The sequence below is a fragment of the Monodon monoceros genome, unplaced genomic scaffold (assembly GCF_005190385.1).
Source record: "Monodon monoceros isolate NGI ecotype Baffin Bay Population unplaced genomic scaffold, NGI_Narwhal_1 Super_Scaffold_9, whole genome shotgun sequence".
Taxonomy (NCBI): Eukaryota; Metazoa; Chordata; class Mammalia; order Artiodactyla; family Monodontidae; genus Monodon; species Monodon monoceros.
In genome coordinates this window covers 37,804,359-37,824,836 of record NW_021703786.1, presented here as the reverse complement: position 1 = coordinate 37,824,836, position 20,478 = coordinate 37,804,359, and the positions used below count along the sequence as shown (strand labels likewise).

At 51.7% G+C, this 20,478-nt stretch overlaps 1 protein-coding gene across 4 annotated transcripts in view; it reads right to left on the bottom strand.

Moving 5' to 3' along the window:
• USP22 (ubiquitin specific peptidase 22) overlaps nucleotides 1–20,478 on the bottom strand; it is a 33,033-nt gene that overhangs the window by 4,652 nt on the left and 7,903 nt on the right. Inside the window, exons 2-7 of one of the 4 annotated variants that reach the window (XM_029211950.1) lie at nucleotides 11,186–11,318; nucleotides 4,737–4,850; nucleotides 2,218–2,319; nucleotides 1,769–1,938; nucleotides 557–704; nucleotides 35–140 (exon numbers count right to left, since the gene is read on the bottom strand). In XM_029211950.1, the coding sequence (XP_029067783.1) occupies nucleotides 35–140; nucleotides 557–704; nucleotides 1,769–1,938; nucleotides 2,218–2,319; nucleotides 4,737–4,850; nucleotides 11,186–11,318 (773 nt within the window). Of the gene's footprint in view, nucleotides 1–34; nucleotides 306–541; nucleotides 708–1,768; nucleotides 1,939–2,217; nucleotides 2,320–4,736; nucleotides 4,851–11,185; nucleotides 11,319–20,478 lie in introns of all 4 variants that reach the window. The other 3 variants (XM_029211947.1, XM_029211948.1, XM_029211949.1) reach the window with 3 other exon arrangements.

The window sequence follows — 20,478 nt, the reverse complement described above, 5'->3', positions numbered from 1 at the left end:
CCGGCAGCACCGGGGCTGCAGAGGCCGCACTTACTGGCACACTTGGCAGGTGACATCGGACTGCAGCCCCCCTGTGAAGATCTGGTCTATGATGCAGTTGCAGTGGTTAGGGTTGTTGGCCTTTTTCCCATTATCATCACCTGGCAAGAGACGGTGGCTCTGGGACCCTGGGCCCCCAAGGCAGCCAGCCCACTGCCAAGCCGCTGACCCAAGGGGCAGAGCTGGTGCAGCAGGAGGGTCCAGGTTTCCACAGGGGCGCGGGAGGGACACGCCGTGTGCTTTCAGTTTCTCCCCCTTGCTCCTCCCTGTGAAGAGTTCCCTGCCATCCACCTGGCAGGCCCAGTAACAGGCCCTGAGAAACAGCCCCCACCCTCACCTCTGCAGCGCCTACCTGTGCAGTGCCCACCTGTGCAGTGCCCACCTGTGCAGTGCCTACCTGTGCAGTGCCCACCTGTGCAGTGCCCACCTGTGCAGCGCTCACCTGTGTAGCGCTCACCTGTGCAGTGCCCACCTGTGCAATGCCCACCTGTGCAATGCTCACCTGTGCAGTGCTCACCTTTGCAGTGCCGGTGCAAGACGTCCAGGGCCGCGATGAGGAACTCGTGCGCGTCCTGCTGCTCGTAGCCCGCCAGGTGCCGGGCATGCGTCCACACCAGGTGCAGCAGCTTGTATGGGATGTGGGGGGACCGGTGCCCCGAGTAGAACTGCTTGGAGAGAAGGAGAAGCACCCTCGTCAGGAGCACGTGCCTCCCTCGAACACAGACGCAAACGCGCACGTCTGACAGCCGCCCGGAACCTCTGCTGGCGAGCGCGACCCAAACAAGTCATTTCCTTTCCTTTTCAGGCAAACTGTGTTTTCACAGACCTTGAGTCTGCTCAGAGTTTTCTCCATTCCCACCACCTGTTTTCTAGAAATAAGCCAAAACGATGAATGGCGACAAACTTTTGTCAAACACACACACACACACTAAAAGGTGACTTGTGCCATGTGAAACACGTACCCCCATAAACCTGAACCTAAAAACCAACCTGACAGAGATGAACTCACCACCAACAGTGCCCTAGTGAGGCCCCCCCCCCATCAGCCCATTCTCCAAGGCACCCATGTCCCCGTTTTGGCCCAACGATATCATTCAGCTTGCTCACTCCTGTGACCCCAGGAGCCACTGTCAGGCTAGGCTGTAGGTATGTGGGGACTGGCTAAGCCAGGCTAGGAGTCGGGAAACTTCTGAAAAGGGCCAGACCGTGAATAATTCCAGCTCCACAGCCAGATGGGTTCAGGCAGCCGGGGCCCAACAGGGAAAACGAGAGGACGTGATCAAAGGCTGACAAAACCAGACCCAGCCGAGTCTGCTGGCCCAGGGCCGACGCCTGAAGGACCCCTGGCTCCCCGCAGCACCCGAGGGAGCGGCTGGGCTGCACTCCCGCTCTGAGAAGGGGGGGTCCAGCCTGCGAGCCCGTCGGGACAGAACCTGATGTCCACGGCAGGGGCCCAAAGACAGAGGCCTCTGGTGACACACACAGTCAGCAGGGCCGGTAACAGGAGACCCGCCCGTCCTATGGACAAAGCCGGAAAGCGGCAGGTGACGGGGAGGGCCTGGCACCTGCCACGTGCACCCCTGTGAGGCAGCCGCGAGCCTCTGCAGATGACCAAGTGCCTCACCCAACGATCCCTCTTGGGAGGGACGTGCAATTCCACAGTCGGCACGTCTGTGGATGTTCAGAGCCCACCCCGTGACGGCCCGGCCCCCTCCCGGCCCAGGCGCACCTCCTGGAAGAGGGAGGACATCTCGCAGACCAGGCAGGAGCCAGGGCTCTGCATCTCGCAGCGGTGCCGGTCGGACAGGAAGAAGTCGCGCAGCAGCGGCGTGTGTGTCAGTGCCTGCACGATGCAGTTCATGAAGCACGTGTTCCCGAGGTTGATGAGGCCGCGGAGACCTGGCAGGCAGAGTGCGGGGCGGGGCTGTCAGGGCCCCGGGCCGGCTGGGCCTGCCGCTCCCTCGAGAAGCAAGAGGGCTCGGAGGGAACCTACTTCTAACGTCTGCGCTCCACCCGTGGGAAACGTCCGAGGCGTGCGCGCGCCCACCCCCACCAGCCCTCACTGCCCAAAGGCTCCCAGTAACAACGGGGCAGGGCAGGGAGGAGCCTCTGCGACAAGCTGACAGCCACGCTGCACCTCCCCGGAGAATGCACCTCCACCGGGCCGCGCCCGCCCACCTATGGTGCAGTTGGACGTGATCTTCCGTCGCTTGGGGTTGTGTTTCAGCAGCTCGAGCTCCCGTTTGGTCGGCTCCCACGTTGAAAACTTCTCCCCGACGCCTAAGCGGGTGGAAGGTGCCGTTAGCTACGCTCTGATCGTGTCTACGAACCAGCGTGGTGGTAGCACAGCGTTTATCAGATTCAAAGGCGGGCAACGTAGGGTCCTTCTAAGACCCTGTTCCAGACAGTGGAAGGAGCTTCTCTCAGAGAGCGTGCCGTGAATGGGCCACATTCCCAGAGGAGGAGAGGAGAGCGGGACTCTGGGGGACAGCTGCCCCAGCACCAGCGGTCTCCTCTGCCCTAATTACACCCTGAGCAGAGGGACCACGGCACCAGTGCCCACAGGGAGCGCTGGGTGGCGACAGGGATGAAGGGGCAGCCGTACCCACCAGAGACTTAAACCAAGGACGGCAGCAGGGCCACCTGCGCCCCAGCGCATAGCCTACTTCTCAGAGGCACTGGCTCCACGCACCTAGAACTCGACACACTCTGAAAGACGCACCGTCCTGCTGACAGATGGAATCGTGGCATGATTTTAGAAGAACCCTACTTTTTCCTGGGACGTGCATTTCCTAGCCCTGCGGTTTGACTGTTCTGCACGAAGAAATGACATCCTCAGCCTTAGCCTCACCTGCAACGTTACTAAAGGTTGGAGGTGGAAGAGAACAGGAAGCGGGCTAGAGAGACTGTTCTCCAGAGAACATGGGCTCATCGGCTCTGATGACCGACAGCCCTGGCTTGTGCTCCGTTCTCTAACATGGCACGTCTACAAAGGAGCACAGTTAAGGCAAAACATTGTAAACCACATGCTGGGTTGTGTGTTCTCTGTGGAGAGACGGTCACAGGCCAGTGGGGCTTTCTACACCTATTACTGCTGTGACCCATGACCGTGTGCTGGAAATGAGAACAAGAAAGAAAAACCTATCAGGGAAACCAAAAACAGGCGGCTGAGCAAAAAAGAAAAGAGCTGCACAATGTTCACGCGTGCTGCTGACTACGTGCCAGCGAAGGGACGGGAGTGACGGCATGGCTCCATGGCCACCGTGCAGTCAGTGGGACACACGTGCCGCCCCTGCCCCGTCCCCCGCATGAGCCCCGCGCCCTGGTAATAAGGGCGCCTTAGCAGGAAGGGCACTAGAGGAACCTCTTGTCCTGATGAGATGACTCCGGGTGGGCTCCTGGATGGGCACTGGCCACCAGAAAGACCAGGGAAGCTCGGAATTTGCAGCACCCGCACGGCCAGCCCCAACTCCTCCACAGAGGGGAGGGGGCTGGAAATGGGGTTAATGATCCATCAGGCCTCCAGGAAGAAGCCCCCATAACATCCCAGTAGCACGGGGTTCAGGGAGCGAACCAGGTGGGTGAACATTCCACACCGAGTGGGTGATGCACCCCAACTCCACAGGGACCCTCCCCAGCCCTGCCCCATGCCTCTCTCTCTCCATCTGGCTGCTCATCTGTGTCCTTTATCACATCCTTTAATGACCTGGTGAACCTAAGTGTCTCGCTGAGTTCTGTGAGCTGCTCTAACAAACGCTCCAGTCCAGGGGGGTCCTGGGAGCCTCCGATCTACAGCTGGACAGTCAGGAGCACAGATGAGACCCTGGACTTGAGACTCCAGCATCTGAAGTTGGGGAGGGGATCCCGTGGGGCCTGACACCTCCAGGCCGACTGTGTCAGAACTGAGTTGATCCGTAGGATACCCAGCCGGCGCCACAGGGAATTTCTTGCCAGGGAACTGACCCCCCCCCCCCAAAAAAAACACTTGGTGACCAGAAGTGCCGGGTGTGAAGGGTTCTGTGCCAGTAAAGGAGACTCACGGGAGAGAAACACTCATCAGGGAAGAGCTGGGTTGTTCCTACACAAGAAGGAAAGCCTGGAATTCTCCCTTTACGGCTACAGAGGCCCCGCACAGGACGGAGGGCGCACTCCTGAACTAAGGGGCCTCAGCGGTAGATTGTTGCATTTTTCTTCTGGGAAGTTTAATTCTGTGCTGACACAGACTTAGCATAACCTAACCAGTTAAGAGGTTTTTTTTTCCAGTTAAGAGTTTTAATAGAGATTCAACGGTAATTCAATGAGAAAACAGTCTGCCCTCCTGGAAGCAATCAGCACACACACATCCTGCAGTCACCGAGGAGCTGCTTCCTGGGCAGCTACCGGGGCGCGGGAGCGCGAAATCCCTGCGGACACTGTGCCTGGTTCAGCCCCGTGCCGGCGACCGGAGAGGGTAGGCTGGGGGTGTCTCTCTCAACCCCGGCTAAGCCCTCACAGCAGCCGCAGGCCTGTGGGCACCGCGCCTGCCTCCCCTGGCTCCCCGTGAGCCTGCAGGAGGGAGCAGGCAGGTGTAGGGGCTCCTCCCCTTCAACAGAACCACCCCCCTCCCTCCCCATCCCCACCACGCCCTGACAGACAAGGGGGGCAGGGAACGCAGGGCTAAGACACAAGCAGCCATGCAGATCTCAGGAAAACCAAACCTTGCATTTTCCAAGCTTTCCGTTGTTCCTCTTTGGCAATGATTTCTATGTCTTTGTCATAAATGTAGTCCTGACACAAAAAGCAGTAGATACCTCCATACATAAGCTCTATGGCTGAAAAGAGAAAAGAGGGAAGAGACAAAATTTAATTAAAAGTCGAAAGGTAATGCTTCAGGACACAAATTAAACACGCAAGTTTTTTAGGCATTTCACTGCACCGTTTCTCAAAGCAGAGAAGCCCATTATTACAAAAGGCTGTCCCCCCACTTCAGATGGTGTGTCCTAAGCAGATGAGGCATGTGAATTTTTTTTGGAAGCTCCCGCCAAGGGCTGAGGAACCTGAGGGAGAAAGAGGTGCCACGACCATATTTTACGAAGGACCCGACCCCCAGGTACCAGGACCCTCCGCCTATCCTCTGAAACAAGGGAAGCTCGCATTCATATCAGCCCACGAGGACGTGGCGTCCGGATGGGCAGCACAGCCCCAAGCAGACAGCCTGGAGGGCGTGCCCAGAGCTCCCGGTGAGCGGATCCTGCACTTTCTAAACTGCATCCTCCACAAAAACAGGCATGAAACCCAGCCCTTAGTTGCTTCCTCACAAAGATAAACAAGAGAAAAGTCCTCGAAGCATCCGGAAGGAACTCGCTCAATTCAACAATTAAAAAGAATTCCCCTTACCCTCAGAATGGGCAAAAATATTTGCAAACAATCAACGGACAAAGGATTAACCTCCAAAATACATAAACAGTTCATGCAGCTCAATATTAAAAAAACAAACAACCCAATCCAAAAATGGGCAGAAGACCTAAATAGACATTTCTCCAAAGAAGACATTCAGATGGCCAAGAAGCACATGAAAAGATGCTCAACATCACTAATTATTTGAGAAATGCAAATCAAAACTGCAATGAGGTATCACCTCACACCAGTTAGAATGGGCATCATCAGAAATTCTACAAACAACAAATGCTGGAGAGGGTGTGGAGAAAAGGGAACCCTCTTGCACTGCTGGTGGGAATGTAAATTGATACAGCCACCATGGAGAACAGTACGGAGGTGCCTTAAAAAACTAAAAATAGAATTACCACATGACCCAGCAATACCATTACTGGGCATATACCCAGAGAAAACCATAGTTCAAAATGGTTGAACTAGGGGACTTCCCTGCTGGCGCAGTGGTGAAGAATCCTCCTGCCAATGCAGGGGACACGGGTTCGAGCCCTGGTCCGGGAAGATCCCACATGCCACGGAGCAACTAAGCCCGTGTGCCACAACTACTGAGCCCACGTGCCACAACTACTGAAGCCCTCACGCCTGAGCCCGTGCTCCGCAACAAGAGAAGCCACTGCAATGAGAAATGAGAAGCCTGCATACCACAACGAAGAGTACCCCCACTTGCCACAACTAGAGAAAACCGGCATGCAGCAACAAAGACCCAATGCAGCCAAAAATAAATAATTTTTTTTAAAAAAAAGGTTGAACTATGGACAAATGCACCCCAATGTTCACTGCAGCACTGTTTACAGCAGCCAGGACATGGAAGCAACCTAAAGGCCCATCAACAGACAAACGGAAAAAGAATATGTGGCACATATATACAATGGAATATTACTCAGCCATGAAAAGGAACAAGATTGGGTCATTTGTAGAGACATGGTGGACCCAGAGACTGTCACACAGAGTGAAGTCTGAAAGAGAAAAACAAGTACTGTATATTAACACGTATATGTGTGGACTCTAGAAAAATGGTTCAGATGAACCTGTTTGCAGGGCAGAAATAGAGACACAGATGTAGAGAACAAACGTATGGACACCAAGCGGGGAAAGTGGCAGGGGGCGGGGGGATGAACTGGGAGATTGGGATTGACGTATATACACTAGTATGTACAAAATAGGTAACTACTAAGAACCTGCTATATAAAAAATAAAAATAAAATTCCAAAACAAAAAGAGAGAATCCCCTTGACTCAGGCTCACCAAGGGACAGCAGACGTCTGCCAGGCGACGGGACGCAGCTCAGAGCACAAACCCGGCCCCGCCACCTGCCAGCTGTGCACCTCTGAGCACCTCTGAGCTCACCCACGTCCCCTGTGGTATAACAGGGACAGCAACAGCACTGACACAGGTCTGCATGGTCACTAAGTTCATATAAACAACTAAGCGGCACGCACCTCCTGGTAAATGGTAATGTCTTAACAAATCACAGCTTTTATCATATTTCATGTCTTTTTTTAAAAATTATTATTATTTTTTGGCTGTGTTGGGTCTTTGTTGCTGTGCGCAGGCTCTCTCTAGTTGCGGTGAGCGGCGGCTACTCTTCGTTGCGGTGCACAGGCTTCTCGTTGCAGTGGCTTCTCTTGTTGCAGAGCACGGGCTCTAGGAGCGCAGGCTTCAGTAGTTGTGGCACACGGGCTCAGTAGTTGTGGCGCACAGGCTTAGGTGCTCTGCGGCATGTGGGATCTTCCCGGACCAGGGCTCGAACCCATGTCCCCTGCATTGGCAGGCGGATTCTTAACCACTGTGCCACCAGGGAAACCCCCATATTTCATGTCTTAAGGTACAAAGACACGGGTCAGTGATACTGTGGTGGATCAAAAGCAGATCTATCAAGACTCAAAGTAGCAATTTCAGAGAATCCCAGGCCTACCCCTGCCCCTCCCTAAAAATCTACAAAATTCCGACCAAGTCTCTGCAAGTCCACGTCGAGGCTGCTCTGGAGGCCGGGGCCAGCTGCCCTGCGTTCTGCCCACTCCTGGGCAGTGTCACTCCTGCCCCGGGGACCAGAGCAAGCTGGCAGAGGCGGGCTTACGGTGGGAAGGAGGGACACTTTCAGGGAAGCAGTGGGGTTCAGCGAGAAACAGGCCAGCCGCACGGCGAGGGCAGAGGGAGGAGGCCCCATGTCCCCAGATGAGTCTGCCTCCCACCCGCTGTGTGGGGCTGGGACCGCCAGGAGGGGCGGGGGCCGACAGCGGGCACTGGGGCCCCGGGATGAAACGAGGAGGCGGCTTGCCTGACCCCAGCCCCACACAAAACTTCACTCCACACGGTCAGCAACCTACATCACAGCTAAAAGTATAAAAACTCAGACACAAACGGGTAAGCGTCACGACCTCAGGTTTGGCAATGGATTCTTAGTCTGACACCAAAAAAGCATGAACAACCAAAGAGAAATGCTGTTATTGCACACTTAAACTACGGTACAGTGTAAACATTATTTTTATATTCAGTGGGAAACCAAAAAATGTGTGTGCCTCGCTTTATTGAGATATCTGCTTTATTGAGTTGGTCTGGAACCGAACCCACAGTTATCTCCAAGGTCTTCTGGCATCCAAAAGAAATGAAATCATTATGTCCACAAAGAAACTCACACATGCATGTTTATAGCAGCATTATTCATAAAAGCCAAAGGTGGGAACCCAAATGTCTATCAGTGGATGACTGGATAAACAAACTCTGGAATATCAACACAAAGGAATGTTATTCAACCACAAAGAAATGAACTGACACTTCAAGAACCTTGAAAATCTGCCGAGAGATAGAAACAGACACAAAAGGCCGTGTGCTGTATGATTCCTTTTATATGAAATATTCAAGACAGGCAAATCCACAACTGAAGACAGATCAGCGGATGCCAGGGCCCGGAGAGGATTACGTAACAGAGACATGTATTCTTCGAGGAGACGAAAAAGTTTTGAAAATAAAGAGAGATGGTATTTCCACACACCACATGGCAAGTGGCTAAATGCACTGAAATGTACTGGTTGAAATGGTTAATTGTGTGTTCTCTGAATTTCACCTCAATATGGAATTCAAAAACCCAATGCAACACCTACAGTCAAGGTAGTTCCTCCAGAAAATTATCTCACAGTCAAGATAACCAAGGACAAAGGCTTGACTGCATCAGGACAAAAGGCTGAGCAGACAGTCAGTGGTCCCGTGGTGCCCAAGGCGGGGCTGGTTCCAGGACCCCCCGCGGACACCAGGATCCAAGGATGCTCAAGCCCCTTGTAGAAAATGGTGTGGTATCTGCACATAACCTACATCCTCCTACACACTTTAAATCACCTCCAGGTTGCTTTACCTAATACAACGTGAGTGCCATGTAAGTAGCTGCCTGGACCAGACAAATTCAAGTTTTGCTTTTTGGAACTTTCTGGAATTTGTTTTTCGATCTGAGCTTGGCTGGATCTGCAGGTGCAGAACCCATGGAAACAAAGGGCCAGCTGCCCAGGAACCCAGCTGCCTGGATGCGGGCGAGACGCTCCCAGTAAGAGAGGAGGCCGTCAACCCACTTGCCCGGGAACCCAGCTGACAGGCACCAGGCAGGCGCGTGTCCCCCTCCCTCCAGCCACAGGAGGATCCTGAGATGGAGGGAAACGTCACCCGCTCAGAGGGGAGCCGATACGCTGCCCTCTTATGCCCACATACATCCTCACACCCTCTGGGAAAACTAAAGTAACGCTTCCTAGAGGCAGACACAAAGCTAAAAGCACTCCTTTTACAGCCTCTGTGGCTCACGCAGGTAACATCCACGGGCCCCTGTGACTCGACATCAAATAAAAACCTGTACGAAACTAAGAAGCACGAAACCAAATCTTACTCAGTGACCTGGACCCCAACACCGTCCCGCACAGCAAACCTGCCGGCAGTGGGTTCAGGACGGGCCCTTCCTCCTGGGGGCCACTTCCGCCACGTCACACCAGGCAGGGTCACAGGGCAGGTCGGACAGAGGAGCAGAAGCTTCGTCCTCCCACAGGCCGCCAGCAAAGACCCCATAGCTACCGACGTGCTGGTTTTAACTGAACACTCGCAAAAAAGCAAATACTCAGACGAGACTCCCCGTGGGCCTCTCACGCCCCTCCGCTTAGAAGCCGCAAGCCCTGGGAGAAATCCTTCTAAGCGTCCACGTCAGGCCCCAGGGTTATTCTGCGGGGCTCCCAGAGGCAGGACTCGGCCCAGGAATCACGGCTCCTTGGCCCTCAAACGTCAAGCCGCCGCTCTGAGGGGCTCTAGGGGTAACGGGGAGCAGCTCGAGACGCAGGGCTGGGGGCGGGCGATCCCTTTCCTGCCAGGGCTCCTCTCCCGTGCCCTCCCCTGCCATGTGGACACAGAAAGCTAAGCTTTGGCTTTGTTAACACACACGCACACACACGCTCACACACACAACCTGCAATAAACTCCTGGGCTCTCCCATTTTGTGGTTTTGTCTCTTGAAGAAAACCTTTTAAAACTTATTCATTCTGGCCAAAGTAGAGGCAGAGTTTATCAATCAGGTTGATAAAATTAATAAGCACACAAATTTCTCGAGTGACTTTTGTAGATGATGCTAGGTAACAATAAGATTCTCAGCCCTTTGCAGTGCAAAGGTGTTTCCAATTTTCCATAACCCTTTTAACCACAGTATCACAGCCCCGGTGTGAGAGGAGCCTAAGCAGGTCTGGTCCCAGAATCAGATGGTATTAAGCACAAAGATCTACATTAACTCACCACCACAGAATCCCACCACACCCGTCCTGCCCCATCAGACTTTCCCGCTGGTCCCTCGGTGGGGGAGGGGCACGGGATTGCTGACCCCGGCCCTGCCGGGCAGCCGCTCACCCACAGCCTGTGAAGCACCACCAGGGCCGCCAGCTCTCCTTCCAAAAAGGCCACTTAGCTCCTGGTGACAGGCTGACCCCCAGCACTGGCTGCAAGCTCTCAGCTGCAAATGAAATGAGGCACGACCTCCGGAGATGACCGAGTTTGAATGAGCCCATTCCTACTACTTAAAAGGCCCGAGAATATCTTTCACTGGAAGGCTAGGTCACACCAAGTTACGTTCTAGAAAAGGGTCTGTGGTCTGGGCCTTCTGAAAGTGATTTTCTTACAGATATCCTAACAACCTCAGCATCGTTTGACAGAAAACACAATCCTCAACGAGGGAAACATTTAGTGACAACGGTCAGAAAATCAAGCCAAGAGCAAAACTCAGCTTCGCGTCACCTCTGGAAGGCACTGCTGTCTGAATATGAAACGTGAGCTCACCTCAACGCCAGCCTCTCTGCAAACACTGACAACACTGCAAACCCGTTACAGAAATCACTGAATTCACCCAGTACCCCCCACCCCCACGCTGACACCAATAACCTAAAGCTGCATTTAAGACCTGTGCAAATTTCTGCCTGACCTAATACCTAACCGTGCTTCTCAGAGAGAAAGATGAGTCTCTGATGCTCCGTTAAAGGAAGTCACCGTTCAGGGTTACACGACTTTACGTGACCTCAGGCACGCCGGGCACGTGCCCCTCTCGTGGGTTCAGTTTCTCTCTTTCCTCTCCCCCTGGAGTTCCACGAGGAGAGCACAAGCTATTTCAGACAAAGGTGGACTCCCGAGAGAGTGGAAGGTCACATTCACAGAACGAGAGTCGGGGAGGTGACCCCACAGCCCAGGAGGCGTCGTGCGGTCTCACCCAGGTTGTGCCTTTTCGCCTTGGCGTGCTCGTGAATGTGCTTCTTCGTGAAGCAGCCAAAGAAGACGCAGTGGAGGCACGAGTGCAGCCGGTTCAGGTGGACGCCGCACACGTGACACACGCACGACTTCGCCTGAAATGCAGAAGAGACAGTTAGAAACCAGGGGTTCTCGGAAACACCAGGGCAAGGTGATCCCAACGGGCGCAGCTCGGGAGGAAGGGAAAGCCCGGATTTCCTCTCAAGGTCTCACTGCCTAAAAGGTCATTTCATTAATCCTGTCAGTTGCCCCCCAAAAGGCACGTAGGTCATTTAGCTCAGAAGTGGCTCCGTGTAAGAGACCTCGGCCCCTTCTCCAACTCAAAGCCGCTCAGACAAAGTGCCTGGAGCTCCAGGAGCTGTCAAGGTCCTTCCGCATCCAACGGGGCCCCCAACCCCAGGTCACCTTTAACCTGCACTTCACTTGCAGTTTGATATTCCAGGTTCCAAGACCACAGCAAAATGCAATCTGCACTGGCAGGCAGATTCTTTTTTGTGTGTGTTTTTGTTTTTGTTTTTGTGGTACGCAGGCCTCTCTCACTGTTGTGGCCTCTCCCGTTGCGGAGCACAGGCTCCGGACGCGCAGGCCCAGCGGCCATGGCTCACGGGCCCAGCCGCTCCGCGGCATGTGGGATCCTCCCAGACCAGGGCACGAACCCGTGTCCCCTGCCTCGGCAGGCGGACTCTCAACCACTGCGCCACCAGGGAAGCCCGGCAGGCAGATTCTATAATCCATCAATCCAGGTGAATATGAATCAAAGCAATACACAGAAACAAGAAAAAGAACGGTTTGTGTCCGAGAACCAGACCATGGAAACCTAAAGTTTTAACCTCAGCGATTATGAGCACCATGGTAAACAATTCTCGTTCCCCCGAACCACCCAGGACGCCTGGCACGACAATTACACCCGCGCCAACTATGAACCTCTGCAGGCCACCAACTTGAACTCCCAGCCTCTACGATGACACCGTATGACACAACCCTCTCGCTCTGACGGGGATGCAGGGAGCCTGGGGTGAAGGGAGGTGGAAGATGAACAGGGCCTGGGAGGTAAGGTTAAAACAGAAAAGGCCCAGAAACAAAGGACAGCAGCACAAACGTGACACGGACACGGGCGCCGGGTACTGGAGCGATTACGCCTTTTGATCCTCACGGCCAACCCCGAGGAAGGCCGCGAGCCCTTCTGACGTGCGTCTGCTGGTGGCCGCACAGCCGGCACGTGGGCTAGGACCTCTTGACCCCGCAGGCCACGCTCCCCCACAGAGCCCAGAAGCAGCCCCTCCGAGCCTCACTCTGCACACACAAGACCAAGGCAGGAGCCGCCCGGGGGCCAGGCTGACCGTCCACCCTCGATGGCAGGCGTGGAGGGCATGGCCTGAGGACGAGGCACAAACCTCTCTTCACGTGAAACTCGAGTCACAGTTTTTTCACCAGGGAAAGCTGCACAGAGACTTCGTAGAAGAGCAGGAAGTGGTGCAGGGGAGCTGGGGGAGGGCGTGTGGATGCTCCCTCAAGACGAGAGCCCCGAGGCTGGAGCACGGGTCTGAGGACAGGCACACAGGGTGGCCAGACCACCAAGTTCCTCGATGCCAGGTGCTCAGCTTGAGAAACACAAATCCTTATGGGCAGCCACAGGCCAACAGGCCCTGTCCTGGAAGCACAGCCTCAGGAAAACCTCACGCCCAGGCTGATCTCCCACCTCCACGTACAACTTATCTCTGGATCCAAATGCAACTCTGATCATTACCACCGTATTTCTTCTTGACTAAGAGCTGCTCTCGGGACTCCCCTGGTGGCGCAGTGGTTAAGAATCCACCTGCCGGGCTTCCCTGGTGGCGCAGTGGTTGAGAGTCTGCCTGCCGATGCAGGGGACACGGGTTCGTGTCCCAGTCCGGGAAGATCCCACGTGCCGCGGAGCGGCTGCGCCCGTGAGCCATGGCCGCTGAACCTGCGCGTCCGGAGCCTGTGCTCCGCAACGGGAGAGGCCACAGCAGTGAGTGGCCCGCGTACCGCAAAAAAAAAAAAGAAAAAAGAAGAATCCGCCTGCCAATGCAAGGGACACGGGTTCGAGCCCTGGTCCAGGAAGATTCCATATGCCGCGGAGCAGCTAAGCATGTGCGCCACAACTACCGAGCCTGCGCTCTAGAGCCCACGCACCACAACTACTGACCCACGTGCTACAACTACTGAAGCCCGTGTGCCTAGAGCCCCGCGCTCCACAACAAGAGAAGCCACTGCAATGAGAAGCCCGCGCACGGAAACGCAGAGTAGCCCCGGCTCGCTGCAACCAGAGAAAGCCCACATGCGGCAACAAAGACCCAACACAGCCAAAAATTAATCGATTAAATAAATAATTAAAAAAAAAAAAGAGTCGCTCTCAATGGCTAGTTACTTACCTTGTTTTGACACCAGCAAGAGGTTATCTCTGCAAACCCTGTATGGTCAAGCCCCAACGCAGGCCTCAGCACAGGGGACCCGTGTGTGTGCTCGGGTGGCGCAGGGTGTTCCTGTGGATGGCAGGATGTCCAGCGACATCCCTGGTCTCCACCCTGGGTCACAGGGGGCGCCTGCCCCCTCCCAGCAGGAACCCCTGCTCTGGGACAATCCCACAGGAGTGCGAGGGTCACTGGAAAGACTTGTCTAAAATGCTGCAACGCTAGAAACAGTAGTTGTATCAGCTGTTTATTCTTCCAATGAGCAATCTAAGGAATTCTCTAACTCTAACTGTCCTCAGTAACACAAGGACGTTTTTATTTACTTATTTTTTAACACAGGGAAATTTTAAAATTACATTAATAGTTACTTGATGTGTAACAAATGATGCTTCCCAGTACCCGTGAAATTTTTCTTTTATATAAATACTGTTAGGAACAGATTCCTGGAAGCTGTTTACTGCTCACTACAGCTACAGATGTAAAGAAAAGATTAAGAGGTATTCCTTATTTTTATCACTCAGGATATATTACATGTGTGATTGTAATTTTATTAAAATTCCTCTATGAACTTAACAAGAAATCTAATTCTGTTTATATAATTCGAGAAAGAATTCAGGACTAGCATTACCCTGAAAATACAGACATATCAGGATAAGTATATAATTTTAACACATCATTTTTCCCCTTAAAACACACAAAAGCTTTAAAAACAGATCAAAATTAAGCCCTGAATTTTAAATGTAAATGTGTATCACCTGTTCTCTTGTAGAACTTCACGAAAGAAAAATCTGCCTAAAGAAGAAAGGCTTCAAGAATTTTAGCTGCACAAAAAAAGAACTACAGAAATTAAACAGAGGCAGATGGGCTACAACCAGAAACAAAGAAACTGGTCACATCCTGAAACAGATGAGGGAAAAGAAAGCCCCAGATTAAACACGCACACACAATGGGACTAAACCTTTTCCACATAAATAAAGCCCATGCTCAGGACTCATTTTAAGGCCGTGAATCCGATTTTATAACTAGGGCTCCACTGACAGGCAGTCCCAAGCACAAACCTATTTTCCATAACCACCAAGGATGCGCCACCTGCCCCAGGCGGAAACACTTGGCTTAGCTGGTGCTTCCGTGAACGGCAGCTCCCACAAGCCAGTGACTCCAGCATGATGGGCATGAGGAGGGAGGGGAGACAGCTTGGGAATTCCCGCTGGGCAATTCTGGCCCTATCTGAGCACAAAAATGAGTAGCGGAAAGAATGGGTTACATACACTGTACAAAAAAAGAACCCCCCAGGTCCACTCTGAAACTGACACTGTACACACACGCTGCGCGGTCTCCTTCATGGGAGGGTTCCACCTACCGCAGTAGGAAAGACAAGACTACAGAGCCTTCATTTTATAATCAGCATAGTAATAACTGATTCAGGCAAAAAAAAAAAGGGGGGGGTGAAAAAATACTGGGTCATTCACAATAGTTAAAAGGTGCAAACAGCCCAGCTCTCCATTAATGGATCAATGGATACACAAAATATGGTGTATCCACGCAACGGAGTACTACCCAGCCATAAAAAAAAACAAAGTACTAATTCACGCTACAACGTGGATGAACCTTCGCAACACGCTTAGTGAGAAAAGTCAGACACCAAAAGTCACATACTGTGTGACTCCGTTTATACAAAATGTCGAGAATAGGCAAATCCAGAGAGAGGACAGAGATCAGAGGCTGCCGGGGGCCGGAGGGAGCGTGCAGAGCCGGCGACACGGTTTGAGGCTTCACAGAGGCAGCTGGTGATTGTGCAACGATGGGACTCACTGGTAGTTTAAAGGGATTAATTTTTGTGTGAATTTCACCTCAATAAAGAAAAACATACATCAAAGTATTCACGTGTGTGTATGCATATGCACGTATGTATGTATACTGGGGTGTTGGATATTTTCAAAGTATCACCCCAGAGACTACTTCTGTTAATTAAACAGGAAAAGGGTATGTTTGGCAACAGAGAACTCCGGCCAACACGGCCTTAACCAAACTTAACGTCCTCAAAAGGAAAAGCTTACGAATCCAGATAGATGTACAGCTGACCCTTGAACCACACAAGCTTGAACTGCACGGGTCCACTTATGTGTGGATTTTCAATAAACATACAAAAAATATGTGTGTAGAACACTATATGCAAGACTTGTAGTGAAGGGGACAGCCTATCCTCACATAGGCATAAGGTAAGGGATGTTTAATGTAAAATATTCATTTCTTACTGTTTTAAAACTTTGCTTTCAAAGAATTACCATACAGTATGTGTCCCTTGCTCCCGCTCTCCTCGCAATCGGAGATACTGCGTATCAGTCTATCATCACGGGTAACTTTTTAATTTAACAATGTTTCCAATACAGTATTATGAACATGACTGCAATGCTGTGTACCACAGACATTTTACAATGATTCAATCATTACTGTACAAGCTACTGTACTGACTTGATTACACTCAGCTACCATAAAGCAATCACACTGCTACTTCTTTGTTACCAATACAGAACTGCTCTACCTATAAACTAATATGAATTTCTTTTCCACATTACCTTTTCATTTCTGATGTTAGCTCCATCCTCCAACCTCCATCAACAACCTATGATTTAATCAATCACACCTGTGTAATGATTTAATCACTGCCTATTTTTTAAATAAATAAATTTATTTATTTATTTTGGCTGCATTGGGTCTTCGCTGCTGTGCGCAGACTTTCTCTAGTTGCGGTGAGCGGGGGCTACTCTTCATTGCGGTGCGCGGGCTTCTCATTGCGGTAGCTTCTCTTGTTGCGGAGCACGGGCTCTAGGCACGCAGGTTTCAGTAGTTGCAGCACATGGGCTCAGTACTCGTGGCTTGCGGGCTCTAAAGCACAGGCTCAGTAGTTGTGGCGCACGGGCTTAGTTGCTCTGCGGCACGTGGGATCTTCCCGGACCAGGGCTTGAACCCGTGTCCCCTGCATTGGCAGGCGAATTCTTAACCACTGCACCACCATTAATCGTGACTATATAATGAAGCCTCCATAAAAACCCTAAATGATGGTTCAGAGAGCTTCTGGGTAGGTGAATGCATCAGTGTGCTGGGGGGTGATGGACCCCAACTTCACTGGGACAGAAGCCCCTTTGCTCAGCACCCCCCAGACCTCAGCCTACGGATCTCTTCATCTAGCTGCTCACCTGTATTCTTCATAATAACCTTTATAATAAATAGGTAAACGTACGTAAATGTTTCCCTGAGCCTTGTGAGCCCGAGAAGGGGAGAACAGCCTTGTGACTGGTGTCTGAAGTGGGTGCATCCTGTGGGGCTGAGCCCTCAACCTACAGGACTGGCCGCCAACTCCAGGTCAACGAGTCAGACAGATTTGTGTGACGCCCAGCTGGTGTCGGCTGAGACTGGAGAATTACTCAGTCGTGCTGGAAAACATGCCCAAATAATTTAGCTGGAGCATGAACTTCAGAGTCAGACTGACCTAATTTCAAGGCCCAGACCTGGCATTTAATCAGTGACCTTGTACAGGGCAGGAGACTTAACTGCCAAGGCCACCTAAACTGCACCGTGAGTTCCAAAACGAAATTACGTGAGAGATGCTTTATAAAACGCAAAATGCTATGTAAATACAAAGTAGGATAATCATAAATGAAAAACAGGTGAGCCCAAGAGACGTGGAGCCGCCCAAGGTCGAAGGGCACACACCTGGCAGAAGCAACCCCGCCCCTGCCCCATCACCTCCCAACTGTCCATCACAAGTGCCTACAAGAAGCCATCGGATTATCCTAGAACCTCATTTAACCTGTTGCTTCCACTGTCCTTCCCAGAACTGCTAACAGGTGATGAAAGTGACGGACACACCCTCCTCTACAGGTGCTGCCTGGTTAAGATGAGCCAAGAACAGGCATCTGTGAGGCAGGTCACCTCAGCCTCTGGAAACCTCAGCTTCTCAACATCTGCTTGACAACTGCCGCCTCAGGTCTGGGCACTCAAGGCAGCAGGACCTCCAGGAAGAACGCAGCACTGCTTCAGACCTCCCCCGAGGGCTCAACTCAGGTCTGATGCAGCCTCCGAATCGGCTGCCAATTTGCAGGAAATAGAACCAAAGACGAATTCGTGCCCCAAGCCTGCAACCAGCAAATCCAGACCCGGCAAATGATCCCGGCAAAGCCGCAAGCAGATGCCATGTGCGGACCAGGGGTGAGGGGACCGAGACAGATCGGTACAGCCATGAGGGGACCCCACCCAGGGACGAAAGGCTGGGAGAGAGCTGAGCAGGTGAAGCGCGGGGTCGAGGGCGTGAGGTGCTCTGTGAAGCTCGCGGTGGCAGACGCTTCTCACCTGCACCTGCCGCACCAAGTGCAGACCTTAGTAAATAAAGGCTTGGGCTTCCTCTTCAAACCTGGAACCACAGCCGGGAACCATGAGGGAAACATCAGACAAACCCACATCGAGGGACGTCCTACAAAACGCCTGAGCGATACTCCTCAAACCTCCTCAAAACCGCTAAGGGCGTCAAAAACAAGGCAAGTCTGAGAAACTGTCACGCGCACAGGAGCCTGAAGAGACTCAGACCAAATCTCAGGTGGGATCCCAGAGGGGGTTCTGGGACGGATCAGGGAAAAACTAATCAAATCTGAATAAAGTATGACCTTAGTTAATAATCATGTATCAACCCTGGCCATTAGCTGTGACAAAACGTACCAGAGAAATGTAAAAAGTTAACAATCGAGGAGGTGGGGGGTTGATACAGGACCTCTCTGTATTTTTTTAAAATATTTATTTATTTGGTCACGCGGGGTTTTAGTTGCGGCAGCAGGCTGCTTAGTTGCGGCAGGAGAACTCTCAGTTGCGGCATACATGTGGGATCTCGTTCCCTGACCAGGGATCGAACCCAGGCCCCCTGCAGTGGGAGCGCAGAGGCTTATACACTGCGCCACCAGGGAAGTCCCTCTGTATTATTTTTGATAACTTTTCTGTAACTCTAGAACTACTCTGAGCGCAAGTAAAAACTGGGGAAATAGGAATAAATGGGCTGATTGTATCGATATTGACTCGTGGCCGTAACAGTGTATTAGTTTCGCTAGACGTTACCATCAGGGGAAACCAGGTAAAGGTCCTCTGCTATATATATATTTTTTAAATATTTATTTATTTATGGCTGTTTTGGGTCTTCGTTTCAGTGCGAGGGCTTTCTCTAGTTGCGGCAAGCGGGGGGCCGCTCTTCATCGCGGTGCGCGGGCCTCTCACTGTCACGGCCTCTCTTGTTGCGGAGCACGAGCTCCAGACGCGCAGGCTCAGCAGTTGTGACGCACGGGCTTAGCTGCTCCGTGGCATGCGGGATCTTCCCAGACCAGGGCTCGAAGCCGTGCCCCCTGCATTGGCAGGCAGATTCTCAACCACTGCGCCACCAGGGAAGCCCGGTTCTCTGCAATTTTTCACAACAGCTGGTCAATCTACAATTACCTCAGAAGAAAAACTGTTTCCATTTTAGACCTTCTACTTGCAACGGCCGGTCCCCTGCTTAGCACGAATGCTGCAATGCTTTGTTGTGATGACTGGGAAGATCCAATTCATCAATAAATAAAGCAAAAGTCAATTCTGCAAAGCAAGAAGTTTTGAAAAGGAAAAAAGTTTACTTTAAGAAAAGGACACATCTAAAAAATGAACTAAAAAAAAAAAATGACGGACAGGAGACAGCTCTCTGCAGCATTCTCGTCACCATCACGTAAGTGCCCGGCAGAGTCAAAAAATACTAATTTAGTCACTGGTGGAGCCAGTAACGCTGGACTTTTCACAGCTCTCGGTCTACCACCTACCAGATGTTGTGTCCTGTCACTTCAGGTATTTTGTCTAAGCCAGTGACAGCTGAACTGTTACTCTCCAAAGATCACTTCTACTAAAAATTTCAAACATAAGGGATTCATTCAGACCTCAGGAGACAGATCTCAGACTCTAGAACTGAAGCAACATTGATAAAAAGAGATGACCTGTAAGAACCCTAGAATAAATCTTCTTCTAAAACACATAGTGGGGACTTCCCTGGTGGCGCAGTGGTTAGGAATCTGCCTGCCAGTGCAGGGGACACAGGTTCGATCCCTGGTCCCGGAAGATCCCACATGCCACCGAACAACTAAGCCTGTGTCCCACAACTACTGAGCCTGCACTCGACAGCCCGCGAGCCACAACTACTGAAGCCCATGCACCTAGGAGCCCGTGCTCCGCAACGAGAAGCCACCGCAACGAGAAGCTCGTGCACCGCAATGAAGAGTAGCCCCCGCTCACCACAACTAGAGAAAGCCTGCGCGCAGCAACGAAGACCCAACACAGCCAAAACTAAATAAATTAAATAAATTAATTTAAAAAAAACCACATAGTAAAGTAACACTGACTCAAGATAAATAAGACCATTTTCCACCTGAAATGACCTCCCTTTCCACACCACAACCAAAGGCTTGAACCTCGCTTCTAAAATACTGACTACCCAGAAACAGAAAGACAAATATATCACTTATATATGGAATCTAAAATACGACACAATGAACTTATCTACAATACAGACTCACAGACATAGAGAACAGACTTGTAGTTGCCAAGGGGGAGGGAGGGATGGAGTGGGAGTTTGGGATTAGCAGATCCAAGCTAGCATATATAGGATGGATAAACAAGGTCCTACTGTGTATCACAGGGAACTATATTCAATATCCTGTGATAAACCATAATGAAAAAAATATGAAAAAGAATGTATACACGTGTGAATGTAACTTTGTTGCACAGCAGAAATTAACACATTGTAAATCAATCAGACTTC